Genomic DNA, 19350 nt, shown 5'->3' with positions numbered 1-19350 from the left:
AAAAAGAGGCATTATCACAGAAAATGCCTGGTATGACTCCTCCTTACCGCATTTCTCAGTGCTATTAGGAAAACGGACCTTACTTGCCACTTTTTGTATTTCCAGCCTGCAAAAGAAGAAGGATTATTCTTAGGATGAAGACATAAGAAGTTAGGACATGGAAGATCTACCTTCAAGGCTCCCATTTGCCTTTGTAATCTCCACAAATCATTAGGTCTAGGTTCTTAAGGAGCTGAGGTGAGCCAGCTTCCTGCAGGCGGTTCACTTCACATAGGTTCTCCCCTCCAGAATAAAGGTAATACACAACCTCATCCATATGTGATCTAATCTTCCCAAGGCAGAGGGATTGCAGCCTAGAGACTCTAAATATGTGTACGTGGGCATCTGGCCCACATTCCCTGGTTAACTTTCATGAGTGCTGCCACACTGCCTGCAAAATATCCTTATCTGAAGAAAGACCCTCAGAAACCAACAGCTGGAGAAGAAAGAGCTGGGCAAGAGAGAAGTGCAGATGAGCAAGGCATCAGATTTCCTTCTACTTAAGCTCACCCACTGTGACTACTCTCCCCTTAGTCAACCGAAACAGACAATTTACTCAGGAAAGTGGGGAGTTTCCCATCCACAAGACACAAAACCCCACACCTTTCTACCACAGAAGAACCAATAAAGCCACGGGTAGCGCATGTATTCCAAAACAAGCTTGGGTTCAAATATCTAGGATAGTGCAGGCACTTGAAAACTGCTCATTTCTCACTGGAGCACTTTACCAACCAACTTGCTGGCTAACCTTGAGTCACGTTTTCTCCACTTCTCCGGCAGTAGCTGTTCCCCTTAGAAACATTCCCTAGACCAGAGAATTAACAGCAGAGATGTTTCTACAGCACAGTGGCTTAGGTCAGTGGTGTTGGTACTGAGGCTGAAGTCTCTCTACTTCAATATTTAATTACCAAAAAAAGTTGGAACAGTTCCAGCCGGAGAGGTAAAAACCTTTTCACCAGCACGTCTATTACCACAGCAGTTATGCCTTTCTGATGGGATGTTGAACCACCAAATTCAAGTCTCGGATATAAATTAAGCAGAGCAGGACTTTGAATCTAGCTCTTCCATCCTAGAAATAACAGAACCTAAACTTCTGATTCATCAGGACGTGCACAAGCATGTATACACTGATGCTACCCGGCCAAGCCTGTATCTACTGGCAGTCTGCAGCCACCTTAGATATGCTCTCCACACTCACACAAGACGGGGCCCAGCTAACCAGACAGACTAATTTGAGCAGGTATTGCCCTCAGTCTTAATTCTGACACAGTAAGCAGGGGATGATTTAAGAGTTTGGGGAGTTTTGTTAATGTCACCTGGCCAAAAAAGCCCAGAAGCAACTCAGTGATGTATCTGAGAACATCAACAGCAGTTAGGCACTCACAGGGCAGCTTGCATGTATCTGTACTGTGCCTAAGCAATGGCTCACAGATCCTAGGAGAGGTTTTGATTACTCTTGTTTCATGATTTTTAGAGAGGCTGTTCAAAGTTTCAATATCAACTCAACATTTCATGGAATCTAGTTTGCCTCCGAGTGCCATGAGCGCAATACGACAGCCTCACCACGCAGCCTAACATCACACAATATCTTATGAAGAGATGTAGTACAGTCCGTTTGGAAACCGCTACATTTTTAGGAGCCATTGCCAGAGCTGCTGCAGCAGCGGCTGTGGAAGTTTACATTTGGGTCCCAATGACAAAACAGGAGCAAAAAATGAGCAAATCTCTGAGGTCATTTAAAACCAGGAGTTATTTAAGTTGGATGCAGGAATTTATCTTGGATGGGGTAAAATAAAAGATTTCTTCTAATTCAGCAATATTTTTCAGTAATTTACCATTTGTACTTTGGTCTACACAAGGATCATATTTTTGATACAGGTCATGAAACATGATCTCATTGGAGATATTTGAACTCATACTAGAGTTTTGTGGGTTTTAATTTCTTAACAGGATCGGGGATGGGATGATAACTGTTAATGCATTAAAGGTGTACATACGTGAGAGGTATAAGGCTTTCCTACCTCACAATCTGATTCTCCGTTCCATTACTCTTCTTTTATGTTGATCACCATGCTCTGCATGTTTCTCTGTTTTATGTGAAAGAAATACATTTTTGCCATCATAATTTCCAAATCTTCAGTCATCAGTCCATTAAATGCCCCCTTGTTAACAAACAGATGACTTACAGAACCGGATCCATAAGAGCCAGAAATCACTTCTAAAAATATTAAGAAAGTAAGGAAAGCAAACACCAGGAAAATTTCAAGAGTTCAGAGCATCAGTCCCAGAAGCAGGAAGAAAAGCAGTGCAGTACCCCATCTTTAACAAAAGGAATCGTTTATCATGAGACTTCCATGCATTAACAAGCCACGCCTGCATCAGAATGGCTGCGACCATGCAAACCTGCTAACATGGGATTAGTTTAACCAATTTAGAGAACAAATTAGAATAAAAGGGTGTCTTGCATGTCCAATTGCTATGGAAGTCCAAGGCAGGGGGGCGAAATAGCTGTGAAAAATGCTCTTTCAGCAGCAGAAAAGGCAAGGTTACATTGGGTACACAGAAGCCCCACTGAATACGAGGCTGGAGAACACTCCACCACACAAGCAGGAGAACGTATTTCCAAACACAGCATTATTGATCTTCAAATTCTACCTTCTCCAATGACTTCTTAAATCTCCTTCTTGCTGATTCACACCCCCACCCATCCCCTCCATAGGATTACAATATATACATTGTGGAAATGTTTCAATGGAGAAGTAAACTGCACCACTCTGGGACGCAGAGTGTATAACCTGGGAGCGAGCAGCAGTCCTTAGCAGAGCTTACACATGCCCACTGCAGCCTGGAGAGCTGGAAGCACCTAACACCAAAGGCAAGGGGGACTTTTCCTGCTCCGGTGCAGTCTTGCACCTAAATTAGCAAAATGCAATCATTTAATGTCCCCAAGTAATTTCTCTGTTTCCTTTTTTTTTTTTTTTTTAAAAAAAAAAAAAGGTGCTTCCTCCCATTCTGCTGTTATTTCTCAGATCCTTGAGCCATTGTTCATGCTGTGACTGAAAGGGCAGCTGAGAGAAACAATTCAGCAAGGAACAAAAAAAGGAGTTTTTATTCCCATTCTTTATAAATATTGGCACCTAAAAGACATAGCACAAATCAAAATGCAGAGATGGGAATACGTATTTGAGGAGACACAGGCATCACAGTAAGGAGATTTTGTTTTCATCTTTTCTTTTCAATCCCTTTCGTAGTTTATTGGATGTAATCAAGCAACGTGAAGTCAGTGAAGGGTTTATAAGGAAAGGACAGTTCCCCCGCCTTCAGAAGTGACAGACTATGCTACAAAAAGATTTTTAAAGCTTAGGTAATTTAGCAAGTTCTAAACAGAAACAAATATTTAAATTTAGGCCTGTGCTTAAAGCAGATTGCTTTGCTAGGGCTCAATGTCTAAATCAAAAGTCAGAAAAAGAACTCAAGTGCATATAGATTCAAATTCAGATTCTTTAATTTCAACTACCTCTCAGTTGAAATTGTTATAGGTTAAAATGGTGAAGAAAAAGAAATACTGCTTGCCCAACCAGATACAAAGATTAAACATATCAAGTCCAGAATCCACAAATAAAAAATTGACTCCTTTCCAGAAGTTACAGAAAGTTCTTTAACATATTTAGAGGCAGGTATTGGGAAGTAAGACTACATCAGTTACAATCACTGTTAATTTCCAAGGACAAATGCATGTGATTCTACTACTGCACATACTATCGCAATTGTATTATTTATTTAATTGGTATTAAAATATAAGCTAATTATAACAAATTCAGTTCCTTAGCATGTTTCTACACTTCAGCTTGCTGCCCAGTGTAAATACGAGCCAGCTTGCCTGCCAAGAACAGCCTGTCTGCTTCAGCCAAGAAGTAGGGCAAATAAGCTCTGCTGGTACAGATAGGCACTTTCCAGTCTCCAGCCTGGCTTGCTTACAACAACTTTAGGTTTCACTATATTGCACTTTGCTGGCAGTGTTGACGTACCCTCATTTTAATAACTCTGTGGACAGCAAGAAGCCATCAGTAAAACACACCATGGTTCTCAAAAACAGCTTCAGAGCTGTGAGCTGCTACTGAATAGCAGTCTCTGTGAGAGCAACATGATTTATTATCGGTACACAGAGCCCCCCTGATTAATATTCATGCTACATATCCCAGAATAAATAGGAGATGCCAGTCTGATCCAAAGCCCTCTGAAATTAATGGAAAGCTTTCCATTGACTGCAACAGGCTCTGGGTCAAGCCCCAAGCGTCCAAGTGTGTTTATACCCTTTATAAAAAGAAGGAATCCACTCTCCACATGTTTCAGTCCCTCACATTTATTGTCAGCAAACCTCTGGCAAAAGAATGCCTTCCTCTGCAATGGGACTCTCACTGAAGCCAGTTGGAGCTATATACACAGACACTGAGGACATAATCTTAATGTAAAACCAATAACAAGTTGGAAATAAACCTGATGTTGAAACCACAGAAGACAGAATCTAGTGAGAAAGCAAATCTTTCTTCATAAGTAGTACAAAATCACTCAGGTTTTGTGCACCTGCAGGTTAAGAAGGAAATTTTCAATGAGGCACATTGAACCTTTGTAATACACATTAAAAAACCCCACTTGTGTAAATCTAATACCATTATAACCATCTTCCCTAAACATTGTAATTATAGCTTCCAAGGGTAAGTACACAAATGGTAAATTAAATACGGCCATTTAAATTATTTTATGCCAAGATTTTTTTACTTATTGAAGGAATTTAGTATTATCTATAGGCATCCTTGTTAAATGCAGATTGACAATGAAGTTAAAGAATAAAACCTCATTTATTTTTATGCTACTTTATAAATTTTCTGAAGTCCAAGCCCTCTCGCAATAGTGTACAGAAATTGGATTAAAGCTACCTTCAAATACTTTCCACCACATCTTTTACATGAAACACCTTGCAAAATCGACAATGTCTATATAATCATTTTACAGCGATTATAAAAAAAATTCCTATGGAATTAAATAAAGTGGATTGATATGGATTTTCCTCCCCAAACAATAAAGTCCTAGCACCATGCAAAATATCATGATTTAAAACCTAGTGCTGGCTCTCCTTCTCTCTCGACCTTTCATTTTAATAAACAAACTATTTTCCAAAGCATGACTGTTAATAGACAGATTGGTTTCCAGAGTAGTTTTCAATAATAACTTTCAATAATTTTTTTTTTGCATTTTGCTTCAAGAAAAATATGAATTAAAAAAAAAAAACCCAAAAAAAACAACAGAAGAAGAAAAAGGAAAAAGATACAGGAAATAAAGTCCTAAGGTCAACTAACAGTGAGTCCCAACGGAGGCAAAAGTGGACATTTCACGACGGATGGTACTGAAAGGGGAGAGCTCCAGTTCTGTGGTGTACTCATTGTCATTGTCATCACTTGTCACTGTTGAAGACTTCTGGATGCATTCATCACAGCAGCAACAGCAACACTCCATAAAGGCCCGGCTGAAAGGTTTACAGAGACAGAAAAGGAGAACTGGGGTAACACAGGACTTAAAAAACAAAAGGAATTGACTAATGAGATGGAGGAGGTCCATAGTCTGCCGAGAGACCCCTGTGGACATGTAGGCAGTCACAATGTTGCAAATGTTTTCAGGAATGATGCAAAACCCATATAAAATGGTCAAAGCCACCACTGTGCAGTTCATCTGACTTTCCAGCTGAATTTGTCGCTTGTTCCCCCTTGTGCAAGCCTTTTCCGCCCTCCTGATTTTCCTCGCGGTTACCAGGGAGCAGGTAATAGTGAAAAGAGTAGGCAAACAAAAGTAGCAGCCAAAGTACCACCAGAGTCTTGCCCCGTCGTAAGTGAGAGCTAACACGTAGATGGTGTCAGGCAGCGCGGTGGAGATCTTCACCACGCAGCGCTCTCCCGGCGGGCTGCCACTGTACTCGGGGTCCTCCCGTGCCAGCTGGCGCAGCACCACCTCCGGCAGGGCCAGCAGCAGCGCGCCCACCCAGATGACAGCCAGCTTGGCAGTCGTCGAGGTGCAGTTTTCGATCATCTCATAATACATCTGCACGTTGGTGGCGGCACGAAATCGGTCGATGCAGAGGGCACAAAGTGTGAACGTGGTGACTCCCAGAGAGGCTACCTGGGAAGGAGAAAAGGGAATGTAAATGAACACAGGTGCCAGCATAGGGTTGGGGTAGGAAAAAGGAGGGGGGAGGGGAAAGGACAGCTACAAGGGTACGGTCCATTATTCAGCGGAGAGTGGGAAAACTTAATCTCCTTCAAAAGTCCCCTAGTCCCCTGTTGATGGCAGTTTTCTCAGAGAAGGAAGATGAAGGCCTGGACTCACTCAAGCTGAAGAGAGAATTAAGGGAATTAATTTATTGTATATTGGATGAAGGCTCTTACCATTGAGCTGTTCTTTGGAAGAGGCTTATACTCTTTCATAGTTAAGGACAGCTCAAGTTGTACTCTAAAACACCAGTCAAGTCTAGCCCCTTGACTGACAAAAGCAAAGGACAACCCAGTTTAGGGGCATTAGTCTAGAAGACAGTAAAGCACCCTCAAAAGAAACATCACCGACAGAACTTAGCTTCCAGTGTTTGCAGAGCTGTTATCCAGCATGTATCCCAAAAGAGTAGATCTTTCCCTGCCTACAAATACTTATTTCAGCTTGGCGCCATCCTCTCCTGGATGCCCATGCAAACCTCTGTGCAACACTGAGTGGAAAAAAATTTGAGGAACTGACCAACATGTAAAACTAACCCACTTCCTCCCCACCATTTTTCTAAGGGGTGTTTTTCAGAAAAATCAGTTCCACCACAAGGGTTGGAATTTAAGTCAAGAGAGGAGAGAGGGGAGAGTCTTCCTCCAGCAGAAGTATGAATTTATGCCCACATGACATGTTCATCAAACATGCAGGCAATCATAACATCAAAACCTTCCATATCTACAAAACCCAGGAACCCTGCAGGTTAGACATCTACTGAATGGAGTAGGGTCCAACAACTTTTTTTGTGGACTGAGGTTTTTAAGTGAAATTTTGATGGTGTGTACACACATAAAGTCATCCTGTACTGTGAGTTTAAAGAGACTGTATCTGAAATCTTCAGGCTTCCAGAGCCTGTGCAAAACCCATCTTCACTGTAACAGTTAGGCTTTAATAATCTATCTTCTACATTTCATTCAGAAAAAAAATCACTGGAAAATCTAGGCTTAATTTCATAAGAAACATCCTGTGGGAGAGTGTACTGAAGGCCAGGAGAAATGACAGAAGTTTCATTGTTTAAATGATTTAAAGATGGATTGGACAGAGTTCTCAATTATATACTGTAAGGAGCAAGTACAGAGCAATGCATGTTTTCTAGCTTTAATAACCATCATTCTATGCATGAACAGAAACCTCATACTGCCATGAAATATAATTTCCTATAATTTTATCCTGTTTATAACTAAATTTCCTAAAAATAAATTTGCAGAACACTATATACATTTTGGCCTAATCTTATTTCCATCAAATTCAACTTCGGTTCAAATACAAACCAGAACTCCCATTAACTTCAGCTGAAGAAAGATTAGGTGCCCTGTTTCATTCTAATGCATTTATTTTCAGGGGTTTGCATGCTTGTGTTATGCTGAAAATGTGTTGATGCAAAAGAAAAGAAACTGTTAAATAATATTCCTGATAAATGTAAAGGATGGTTACTTTTATCATGACTAAACCACATGTCCGTGCAATTAACGGGGAAATCAAGGGTAATATTAGGCAGTTCACTATAATTTTGCTTAGCCAAATTTGATGTGCAGTAATATATTTCAATGTCATATAGGTAGATTTAAAAAATAATTCTGATTTCCACCATAATTTTGAAATATTCCTGTTTACGCATCCCCTGTAAAAAGTTCTGCAAAGATAGACAATACAGTTATACACAACTATATCAACATATAATTCATTTTGGCCTCCAATATTTAATGGCCATATCAGATTACTAAAATTGAGTATCACTGAAAAATATTAGGCACTTGGGATTAGAACTGCCAGACATTGGCTTAGTTGGAGAATTCTTTGAAGCAGCTTCCTAAAAAATGGCATGAGTAAGATGCAATCTCTTACTAATCAACTTGCAGGAATATTTATTGATGACAATGGAGTACCATAAACATTTTTAATAGACAAACCTATTGATTTAGGAAGTTAAAAACTGTCTGAAAAGAATCAGAGAAAGCTTGGTAAATACAGCAAAAAATAAAAATTAAAGAAAAATTGCAGTTAAATTTTAATGAACAGTTTTAAACTTAGCTAATGAAAGATAATTTTCACATACCACTGCTTAAAAGTCCGATTTTTAAACTCAAGACCAGTGACTTTGTTTCCAAAACATTTAAATGTGTATGTGCAGTCTTCAAATTCCTTAGAGTGACAGCAAAACCTTTAGCCAGAACATGCAACATGAATAACAAAAGGGTGAGGACACAGGGAAATAATTGAGATTCAGGAATGAATAGAGATTAGAACATAAAATCAGCAGAACAGAAGAAAATCTGAGGGTCTGTATATTAACATTTTCCCTCAGCTCTTATTTGAGCCTCTCCCCCCACCCCCAATGCACACGCTTTCATTGCTTTAGCATTTCGTTGCAAACGGGCTGTTATACAGTGGCTAAGGCATTAAAACTCTGCAGCTGTTAAGGCTGGACTAATGAAAGAAGACATCCCCACCGTGAACAAACATAACCTGCGGGGTCCCTGTCACATTAATTGACCAACAGCTTGGAGGTTTAAGACAGTGAAACAGAGCAAGAGGAAACAACTAAGAACAGTGGAAGTCGGCTTTGAAAACTCTCCCATGGATTTACTGCTGAAACAAGCTGAACAAAGCCAGTGTTCCCCTGGAACAGGCAACGGTTTCCTATTTTCTGTAGATTAACGGAGTTAGTGATGCCATGGAAAAGCTTGCAAAAAACAAACACACACTCCTAAGCAGCTGAACAGGGATTCACTCCAGCTGACTTGCTAAAAGGCAGTATAGCAATTTAAGGGTTACTTACCCCACACTGCAGACTATGAGTAATTGCCAGCAAAAATCAATGGGTGCTGCTCGCAACCTATGTGGGCAAGAACAGCGGCATGCATTCTGCATGTTCACACAATTTCAGTTTAGGGGTGTTTCTTCATACCACTCATACTAATAATTAGGGCTAAGCTGAAAATGTGAAAGAAGCCAGAAAAGTTTCCTTTTTAATCTGTTACACTGCCCTGAAATAACAACAGAATGTAGGCAATTAATTTGATGGGGAGTAGGTAAAGGACAAATTAACAAATCCTAAAGCGGTGTGAAGCTGCATGGAGTTTAACGGTGCTCTTCTTTAACAGCTGAGTTTCTGATATGCTGGTATGCTGTTGCAGTCTTAATGCCAACAACCTGGCAGGAAATGAAGCAAGACAAGGGCAAGTCAGCCTGAGTAGTTTTTGATCATGGCTTAGTTGTCCAATTTATTTCCATATGGTCCCTATGAAGATTCTCCTTCAGTCTCTAGACATTCAGGATGACACCAGTTTACATCTTTCTCTTACTAGATGATACCAGAAGAGTCCCCAAGTGTCTAACCAAATGACCACCAATTTGTTTTGAGGAGGTGGTGCAGTAACCCCTGCTTTGGGGAGGTGCTCACACGCTTTGGGCACGGAGCCACTGCTGAAGGCAACACCAGCTACAGCACACAGGCAGAAAAGAAGACATTATTGTTACAAGGGAGTCTCTTAATACATTTGCTCCTTTAAAAGCATTGACAGGGATGTTAGTGGGCACTGTGATGCTCCTTCGAGACACTGCATAAACCTTTGGTCATGAGCTCACCAGCTGTTAGTCAACTGTGTCGAAATTCATTTGGGGAACTGAGGGCAGAGAGAACAACAGTAAACTCATGAAATGCTCAGCTTAATTGCATCAGTTCTCCTCGCTGTCCCTCCAACATACCAATTCCCCTTTCATGAGCTTTAACAATTACCGAGATGTTCCCAGGCCTTCCCTGGCCTGTCCTACTTCTCCTCCTGGCTGCGGTCCCACAGCTCTTGGCCCTGGCCTCTAGGAGCAGAGCCGCTGGCTGACCAGGGAAGCAGTGTAGATGTAGTACAGTAAGCAATGCCAGTGGAAATAAGACTGTGAATTCTCTCTTACCAATATCTGTTTGACTAGACAAAGGTAATGAAAACAAAACCAGAAACGAGATCAGAAAAGGTGACTTGGGTGAAAAAGTCAACAAGGACCAAATTCTGTGAGCAAATATAAAAGAGAGATTGGGTCACTCGGTCCCATCAGGTGAAGACCAAGAAGTGATATTGCTGCTATCTACAAATAAATCTATCTTGAGATACAAAAGTTACGTAAGCTGAAGGACAGTGAATATAACAGAATGGGAATCAACCAGCCATGAGCAACTCAAGGCTGGAAATGAGAGTGACCATTCACCATCTCAGGCATCATGTTCTCGAGCACGCCTTCTGATGGAGAAAGGAGAGCAAACGATGTAGACTGATTCTACATGGAACCAGATAAAATAAAGGAGTTGTGAGAAGTGGCTGCTTCTACCAGCTGAAGCTGGATTTTCTAAGACAATATATTTTATGTTTGTAACACAGTGTTTCTTAAACTACATGGCACTCTTTGGTTACAAGGCAGGATGGGGATTTGAAGCATTTTCCTGTTGTAACAAGAAAGCTGAACTGCAGAAAAGGTTCACTACTACTAGCCAAGCCGTAACTGCCAGTGACACCTTGTAGACTCTTTATATCCATTTCTGGTATATCTTATAAACAACTAATTTTTTTCCCCACAAGCCATTTGAGTCTACCATCTCATTATGGCTAGTCTATATTCACATCAAACTTGATAGCTTTAGAGCACATTAATGCAACATATCATGGGTGGCTTTTGCAGCCTTGTCAATTTTAGCTAAGATAAACAAAGTTAGTACAGACTGCAATACTTTTTTTGTGCTACTCTACACTTGCATTACAGAGTCCAGTAATAAGACTGGACTACCATAAAATAAAAGGTCATCCCATTGCAAACAAGTATTTAATTGTTTATCTAGATTTCTGGTTTCTGTTCTTTCAATTAAAAAAAAAACCACAACCAAACAAAAAACCCAAACCAAAACCCAAGAATGACAGTAATTACTATAAATAAATAAACACAACACCTCTATATTTCTTATATTAAGTGCTATTACACATCAATGACTTTATGCTTTAAAATAGGTAAGGGTTAAAGTTAAAACTCCATTAAAACCCTACTGTGGTGCGGCAGATGTAATTCTGTAGCTAAGGAGTACTGGGGCCAGGGTACCCCTCTGACATTAGTAATTAGTTTAAGCATTCTGGACAAGAATCTACGTCACCTTAATTATCTAAAGGACAAGATGGTAGTTCTGGAAATGACTATGATGGAGATGTCCTACATACATGGAACAATGAGTACAATATGGTTGTTTCCTTTGTGGTACTATCAACACTCATAGCAGGAAGACATAGAGCACGTGCTTTGTACATTTCTTATCCATCTGCATATCCTAAGAGTAATAGTGTTCGGAATCAGAATCCACTTCCAAGAGCTGGTCTTGAATTCTGTTGGAAGAGAAAGCCAACCAGAACATCACGGCACTGGAAATACTCATTAGTACACCACATGCTTATCCAGAGGGCTGGAAAAATTGCAAAGCACAAAGGGAGTTAATTTTTGTTCATCTTCCTGTTTACAACCTGACAAGCTACCATATAAGTAAATTTAATTTACTTTTTTTTTTTTTTAATAAAGAAATGAGTGCCATTCTCTACCGAGGATTAAATTCTCATCATACTGCACAAGGGAATCCTGCACTAATTCTTAATATTAACAACATGCACCGGCTGCTAAAAAACTGCCTCTTCCTCCTCTGCAGGAAAACTCCTGTCATACGGAGAAATGACATCCCAGTGCTCAGAGTACAGTCTACGGTGCTGGGACAGCAGATGCTGCCTTTTTCTCTCCACACATATGTAACTCAAATATTACTGACCCGATTTTAAACCTTGTCTGACAAAAATTCATTTCCATGATGAAACGCCACACGCAAAGTTTAAGCCAAAAGCAAATTTTTATGGACAACTTATAAGCCCCTAAGGACAAGGTTTGCTGAGGAAAGAAAGATTGACAGAACAGCCAACACGGCAGCTACTATCATCACGCTGTTAATACCTAAAGGGCAGAGCTATATTAACACTTCTTTCTTTAAGTAATTATTTATTGTGTGATAAGCGCTGAAGATATTCTGCTCAGTAAAAGACACATGTAGCCACTGCCCCAGAAAACTCTCAGTGTGAAGCTTTGAAACTGCGAGCCTCTCTGAGGATCTCTGCCTATGACCCAGAGGTCTTACTGGAGATTCAGGAGTGCAGCTCTGAGTCGAGTCAAAGAAGAGACATGAAGAAGATGCCACACAACAAAAGACACAGAAAAGGCAGATAATACACAGCTTTTATAAACTCCCATAAAAAATGTATTTGCCTCCTTAAAGTGAAACCTAAAATAAGGCTCTCTTCTGACAGCTTTGCAACAGGCAGGGAATGGCCACTTTCTCTGCTTTGTGCCTCTCACTTGCCTCTACCAACTAAAAGACAGAAAGGGGGAAAAAAGCCTCACCTCGAATTGCCCTGGAGCACCAGCTCCTGTGAAAGATAGTAATTTGTATTCCAGGACAAATCAATCCTTATGTTTTCCACTAAGAATACTGATTGTGATCGCTATCCAAGCTGGAAGTTACCCACCAGAAACAGGAGTGATGCCACAAATTGATTGCCAAAAGCACAAGCAGGGACTGGGCATCAGATGTTGGAGGCTTTCACTGTCAGCCTGCTCCAGAGCCAAGCCAGCGTATGCACAACATGGTCCAGGTGAGGACACCGCAAATCTGGTCTTTCTCTTTGTTGTGGGGGTATGAGAAAGGCAGAGGGAGGGCTCATGTTTATTAGCACTAAGTGCACGGCCGAGTATCATCACTGACCTTGGCAACCTCTTGACCTGTGCCGGACTGCACAGGACAGTACAGCAGCCTCTGCAAACCCTCATTCTAGACTGTTTCCCGATTCTAAATCCTTACTTCACTATAAGTAGCTCGTCTCAATCTGCTGGCATAGAAAGTGATGTCTACTTCCAACAAACCCCCTCAAACTCACCAAGCTTCTATCCTCCAAGAACAGAATGCGCACAACTCAAGAAAGCTTCCTTTTAAAGCCCAAAAGATAGCTTCTAGTCCTAGTTGGCACAATCCATTTGTCATCTGCAGCAAGCTGCTCTGGGCCTTTAACAACTTACTAACCTCTTCACTACTGCCTTCAAGCATTAAAATAAAAATAAAGATGCTACTTCACAGGACTGTTACATTTCACAGCTGTACAGCTGTGAAATATTTAGAAGCACAGTAAAACCACTGATTTTGTCTACATCCACACTTCTTTCTATTAAGACCTAGCATAAATCTGTAAGTCAGGGAACCTGAATGATATCGTTTTGTACTCCTTTTTTTGTTTTCCCCTCACCCTGCAGTCCTGTTGCTGAAAAGACTGTGTGTACTTACACAGAAAAAGGGTTCCACGATCAGCAGGGCTTGTGGAACAGGAATTGGCCAAAGCCATTATCTTTGTACTGCCATTTACCCTGTATCTCCTGATGATGAGCAATACTGAGAAAAGTATATTGAAGACAACATAAACAAAGTGTGCAGGTAAACACTTCAGACATGCATGCCTAAAGAAAAATTTTAGGCAAAATCAGGCAAAATTTTAGGAACTGTTGAGCAGTGGATTAAAAGTGCATCTCCACACATACTTATGGGCAGAGTATCTGTCCCGGTTGTTCCAATTCCCTTCTTGATTCCCTCTCAGTGCATTCAAAACCACTCCTCCAGGATAGCGCCATCATTAGGGTCAAGTAAAGTTCTTGGTGGAGATAATCTGCTTCTACTAACCATTCGTCTTTCTAGCTTTTTTCTCTAGCAGTTTTCCTCTCATCACCTAGAGACCTCGTGAGAAGCACTGAAGAATTAATTTACTCACTTTCTGCCTCAGTCATGTGCACAGCATTCCTTATGCAAGCATCGCCATGACATAGTTTTAAAAGGTAAGTAAGAACTGACCAAGTTGTGAGACAATATATGGCTGAAATGACTGCTTAATGTACTTGGTCACAGCAGATCTTTACTAGGTATGAGAAAACTGCCCTTTAAATTAAATGCTGACCTTCCACAGCTGGAAGCTCAACATTTACCTATACAAATGTGCTTCAAGATACCACAAAACATTTTCCCCTGACTGCGTGCATATGTGTTATCACTGGCAATAGATGCTATGTTGAAATTCTGCACAACATCCACTAAACAGCACAAATAAAGACCAATTGGCCAACAGAGGCTAAACTGAGAAAACTCAAGGTTCCTCACTGGGATCACTTGAAACCTTCAAACACAATACAGAGCACGCTTAGGCTATGTTAAAATGCTGTGATCACTGTATCACTTGCTCTGGATAATCAGACATCCCCTGTTCTCTAGTTCTGAAAGTACAAGCTGGTGTGACAGAGGGCTCAGCCCAATAAGGGTCTTTGATACTTGAAAGTGAGGTATTTCCCACCTCTGGGTGAGTCACCTAGCTCCCTAAACACTGATTAAGGAGAACTGGCGCACAAAAGAAATGTAAAGTATGGAACAGATAGGCACTTAACAAAATGCTGGGCTAACTTACAGAAAACACAGATAATACCTTAAAGTTTGTCCATTTTTGGGAAGATGCTTCATCCATAAACCTCTCCTGAAGATAGCTGTTTACAGAGTTCCTCTCAAGGAGCTTCATCCTTCTCTCACTGTGTGAGAAGGGAATGAGTCTGCCCAGGTGTAACCACAAGGGAGAAGATGGTGTTGTTCACCTGTCAGGTGAGTACACTGCTGTGAACAATCCTTGACGGAGCATGAAGCAGCAGCTGCTCACAGGGCAGATTTCATGACATGCTCCACATCTGCATTGCTCCTGGTAGTGTCCGCATCACTGTTAATGCCTGAGAGGTTAGAACAACACTTGGGAAGCAGTGAACCTTTGCTCTAACTGCCTTCTCCATCTCAGCAGGGTCAAATCCTGATTTGCAGGACAATGTCCTTCTTGCCGAGCTCAAGGCGAGCTGTGGAGAGCCACAATCCGCTAGTGGTGTTCAGTATCTGCCACTCATGGCTACAGTTTACTGAGGGAGAAATCCAGCCTTTTACTTACTGCTCCCAGGGTGATGAATATACTTGACATACGTAAGTATTATATTTAACAACTAGTGAATGAAAGATACACAATTCTGGGAGCAACACAGAACCCCAAGGTTGTATCTTTTTTGATCTGTACCTTAGAAAAAAGTTCATTAAATTTCCTCAGGGACACGGAGGACGTTTAACTTTCAGACCTCAGTAATAATTAAGCCTAAGATGGGCACCATACCACCGGTCCATCACAACTGGATCGGTACCAGTTCTTGAATAAGACTTCAACTCTAGACACCCACAGAACTTCAAAGAAAAAAAAAAAAAAGAGAAAAAAAAAAGGTGTTATTAAAGTATAAAGGGGGGACAGCAGCAGCTGAATGGTTTTTTGGGATTACATTTTTTAATTTCAGCTCAAGTACTTTCAGTTTGACAAACTCTTTAGTGCCCAAACCTGTGCAGCATAACCAACAAATTTTGAAGAACAGTGTGGCCATGCAAATCATTTCAATTACTGATCTCTGATCTTTAACTAGCATCAGCATTACGAAGAGGTATTTCTACTCTGTATGTGGATGCACCAAAAAAAGGCTAGGAAGCGTAAAATGTCACTACAGGGAAGTCCTGAAAACACTTCAACTACACTACGTACTTTAATTGAAATGGTTACACTCTAACTGAAACAGAACTACTTATTTTATTGGTTAAAACAGTAGCCTCAGAACCTAATTCCGAAATTTTAAAAGCTCCTAGTACTATCAGTTTCTCATCAAATACATACTTACTCCTTCATGTCTTCCTAAATGCAAATCGATTAAGTGTGCTTTGAGTTTTTCAAATGCAGTGGTATACTACTGGCCTTGAATTCATCTAAGCGTAGCACAGCTCCACCCTTTGTCCGATACGACTGGTAATAAAGTGTATCACATATAAACGAAGTAACGACAATTTAGTGCCTACACATGTCACACACCTTTCTAAACATTTTCTTAACAGTATCAGTTGACAGTTAACTACATATGACTGTGTACCAATGTACTGTTGAAGCTGATAGTCTACGTATTAATAACAAGCTGGGTTTTGTTTTGGGGGTGGTGTTGGTTTTTGTTGGGGTTTTTTTTCCCCCCCAGTATCTCCTTCTTAGGATGCGAGAATCAACAGTTATTTCCGGAGCTTTCAGTTACAGAATGATGTTGAACATAAGGTTTTGGGAATACAGCAGAGCCAGCCAGAATTACGGGCTACCACCCTACCAACAAGCCTGAGCGTTCGGTTCCAGTAAATAAATAAAGCGGACAACCTGAACGCTGCCGGCAGGACTCTGGCCAGCTGGCTGACAGCTTCCTTGACAGAGCCTCTGAACCATTGCCAAGAAGCCGAGATTTAAATGGAGCTGGGGTCATTTTTTTAATTATTATTTTTTTAACGATAAGCTAAATAAATGTGAGATTTGAACGCCCAGGTATAAATTATGAGCACCTACATCCCATTGATGGTTCTTTTCACAATCGCCTTCCTGCAACCTGTCCCCACTCACCCCCCTCCATCCGCTTTCCCGCCTCGCTTCACTTTAGGAAAACGACAAACAAAGCAAAAAACCCCGAAATCTAACTCTGAGGGGATCCTTCGCCCTTCAGGATCACAGGGAGGAAGGAAAGTTCGGCAGAACTCGCGCGAGCGTAAGGAAGAGCTAGAGGCGCCCTGCCCGAGGCTACAGCAATCCCGAAGCCGCTGGACCCGGCGCGGCCACAACCTGTCCCTGTCCCCGCCGCTGCGGGGCCGCGCCGGGGCGCCTCGGCCTCGGGAGCGCCCGGGAACCCGCCGCACCGGGGCGGCCCCGCGCGTGGCTCCGGCCGGCGGCGGAGCAGCGGCGGGGAGAGGCGCCCGGCGCCGGGCGGGCGCGGCGGGGCCCGCGCATCCCTACACACCGCCATTACCTCGATGTACGGGACGATCTTGCAGGAGAAGTCTTCTAGGAGCCACTTCTTGGTGAGCTCCTGGAAGATGACCAGCGGCAGGCAGAAGAAGACGATGAGGAAGTCCCAGAAGGCCAGGTTGGCCAGCAGAGAGTTGGAGATGCTCCGCATGTAGTAGTTGTGGCAGACGATGCACATCACTGCCATGTTGCCCATGATGCCGATGCCGAAGATCACCACGGAGAGGCACATGACGGCGTAGGCGCCGTACGACTCCTCGGTCAGCGGGTAGAAGGGGTTGCGGAGGCGGGCGCGGCGCCCTGTGGCGTTGCCGCGGCCCCCGGCGCTGCCCTCGCCGCCGGCCGAGCCGTTCAGGGGCAGCCAGCGGGGGCCGCCCGCCGCGCCCCTCCCCGCCGCCGCGCCGGCCCCGCGCTCGCTGCTCCGCGCCCGCCGCCGCCCGGCCCCCGCCGCCCCGCGGGGGGCGCAGCCGCCGCCCGGCCCCGCCGCTCCGGCCCCGCGGGGGAGGGCTCCGCGCCCGGGGAGAGCCGCGGCCGCCCGCCCGCCCGCGTCGAGGGGCGTCGGGGCTGGCGGCGAGCTGGCGCGCTGCGGGGGCGCCGGCAGCCCGGCGGCGGCGGCGGGGGCCAGGGCGCAAGCGGCCCAGGCGCCCAGCACCTGGCAGAGCAGGGCGAGGGGAGCGCGGAGGGGCTGCATGGCCGGGTGGCGGCGGGGGTCGCCCGCTCCCTTTCAGAGGCGGCAGCCGCCCCGCTCGGCGGGGCTGGGAGCGGGAGACATGCCCGCCCGGCCGCCGGGGGCCGCCCGCTTCGCCGGGGCGGGGGCAGCTGCCACGCCGCTGCCCCCCGGGCGCGGCTCCCGCTGCCGCCGGGGCTCGCCGCGGGAAGCGGCCGGCGCGGGGGCGCGGCGAGCGGAGCAGCGAGGAGGCTCTTCTCGCCGCCTCCCGGGGCAGACTCGGAAAGTTGTGTCTCCGTCTCCGACGCGCCGAGTTAATGTAGCAAGTGCAGCGCCGGGAGGATCCCCCCCACCGGCGCTCCGCCCTTTCCCGGGACCGCTGCCTCCGCGCCAGCAGCCGCTCCGGCCCCGCGCTGCCTATTTACGTCCTCCCGCCGCTGCGGGCAGTTGGTGGCTTTATTGGTGAGGAAAGGTCCCCTGTGGAAAACGCCTCCCCTCTCCGGGTAATTGCGAACACTAATGCCTCCTCGCCGGCAACCTCGCAGAAAACAGGTTGCTGCGCACAGCTTGGGATGTTTAAGAGCTTTGCAAAACTCTTGCCGGGATTAGTCGCCGCGCCGCCTAAGCGCTCGCCCGGCGGCGGAGAGCTGCGAGAACGGCCGGGCCAGCAAAGTTTCTGCCGGGGCCGGCCGGGCGCAGCCGCGGGACCGACCCCTCGGGGCTGCCCCCGCCTCCCGAGCTGTGCGGGCACCGGGGGCAGCGGGGCGGTTGCCGCCCGGGCAGGCAGGGGCGGGGGCTGCTCTGCGGCGGGCTCCGCTCCCGCTCCCCGCTCCCCGCGGCTCCGGCCCCGCTCAGCCCGGTGCGGCCCGGCCCGGCTCGGCTCGGCTCCGCCGCGGCTCTCGGGGGCGCGCCGGGGAGGCGGGCGAGCAGCGCCGCGGCCCGCAGTGCGCAAGCGCCGCCCGGTGGCGCTGCGGGGCCGCTCCGCTGTCCGCCCGCCGGGGGAGCCGGGCGGCGGGGCGAGGGGAGGGTGCGGGGCAGGCGAGCCCGGCCCCACGCTGCCCTGCCCTCCCGCAGCCCCGCCGTGCGGGCAGGCGCCGGCAAAAGCCGCTTCCCCGCTGGCGGCGCCCCCGCCGCCCGCCGGCTCGCAGCCTGCCGGCTCTCCCCGCGCTGCTGCTGGCGGCGCGGTCCGGCTGCCTGCCTCGGCTCGCCGGTGGCCGCGGGGCCCGGGGGGCGAGCGAAGCGCCTTGCCCGGGTGCGGCGAGTCTCGCACCCCGGCGCGATTCCCGGGCGATGGGAAGGGAGGGTGAGGGCTGACGAGGGGCGCTGGCGGCGGCAGAGTGGGAGACGAGCCCGTGGGGGCAGAGGGCACAGCTGGGGGGAGCGGGGTGTTCCCATGTGGAGTGC

At 45.3% G+C, this 19350-nt stretch overlaps 1 protein-coding gene across 1 annotated transcript; it reads right to left on the bottom strand.

Moving 5' to 3' along the window:
• Nucleotides 1-3120: 3120 nt before the first annotated feature.
• Nucleotides 3121-18756, bottom strand: GPR37 (G protein-coupled receptor 37). The gene is made up of 2 exons (XM_005228767.3): nucleotides 17281-18756; nucleotides 3121-6210 (listed from the first exon to the last, which is right to left on the bottom strand). Exons 1-2 carry the CDS (start codon nucleotides 17968-17970, stop codon nucleotides 5392-5394), a joined length of 1509 nt encoding a protein of 502 aa, XP_005228824.2. The 5' UTR covers nucleotides 17971-18756; the 3' UTR covers nucleotides 3121-5391.
• Nucleotides 18757-19350: the final 594 nt, after the last annotated feature.

This window comes from Falco peregrinus, chromosome 6, assembly GCF_023634155.1.
Source record: "Falco peregrinus isolate bFalPer1 chromosome 6, bFalPer1.pri, whole genome shotgun sequence".
NCBI classification, from domain to species: domain Eukaryota; kingdom Metazoa; phylum Chordata; class Aves; order Falconiformes; family Falconidae; genus Falco; species Falco peregrinus.
This window is presented reverse-complemented; position numbering and strand designations above follow the sequence as displayed.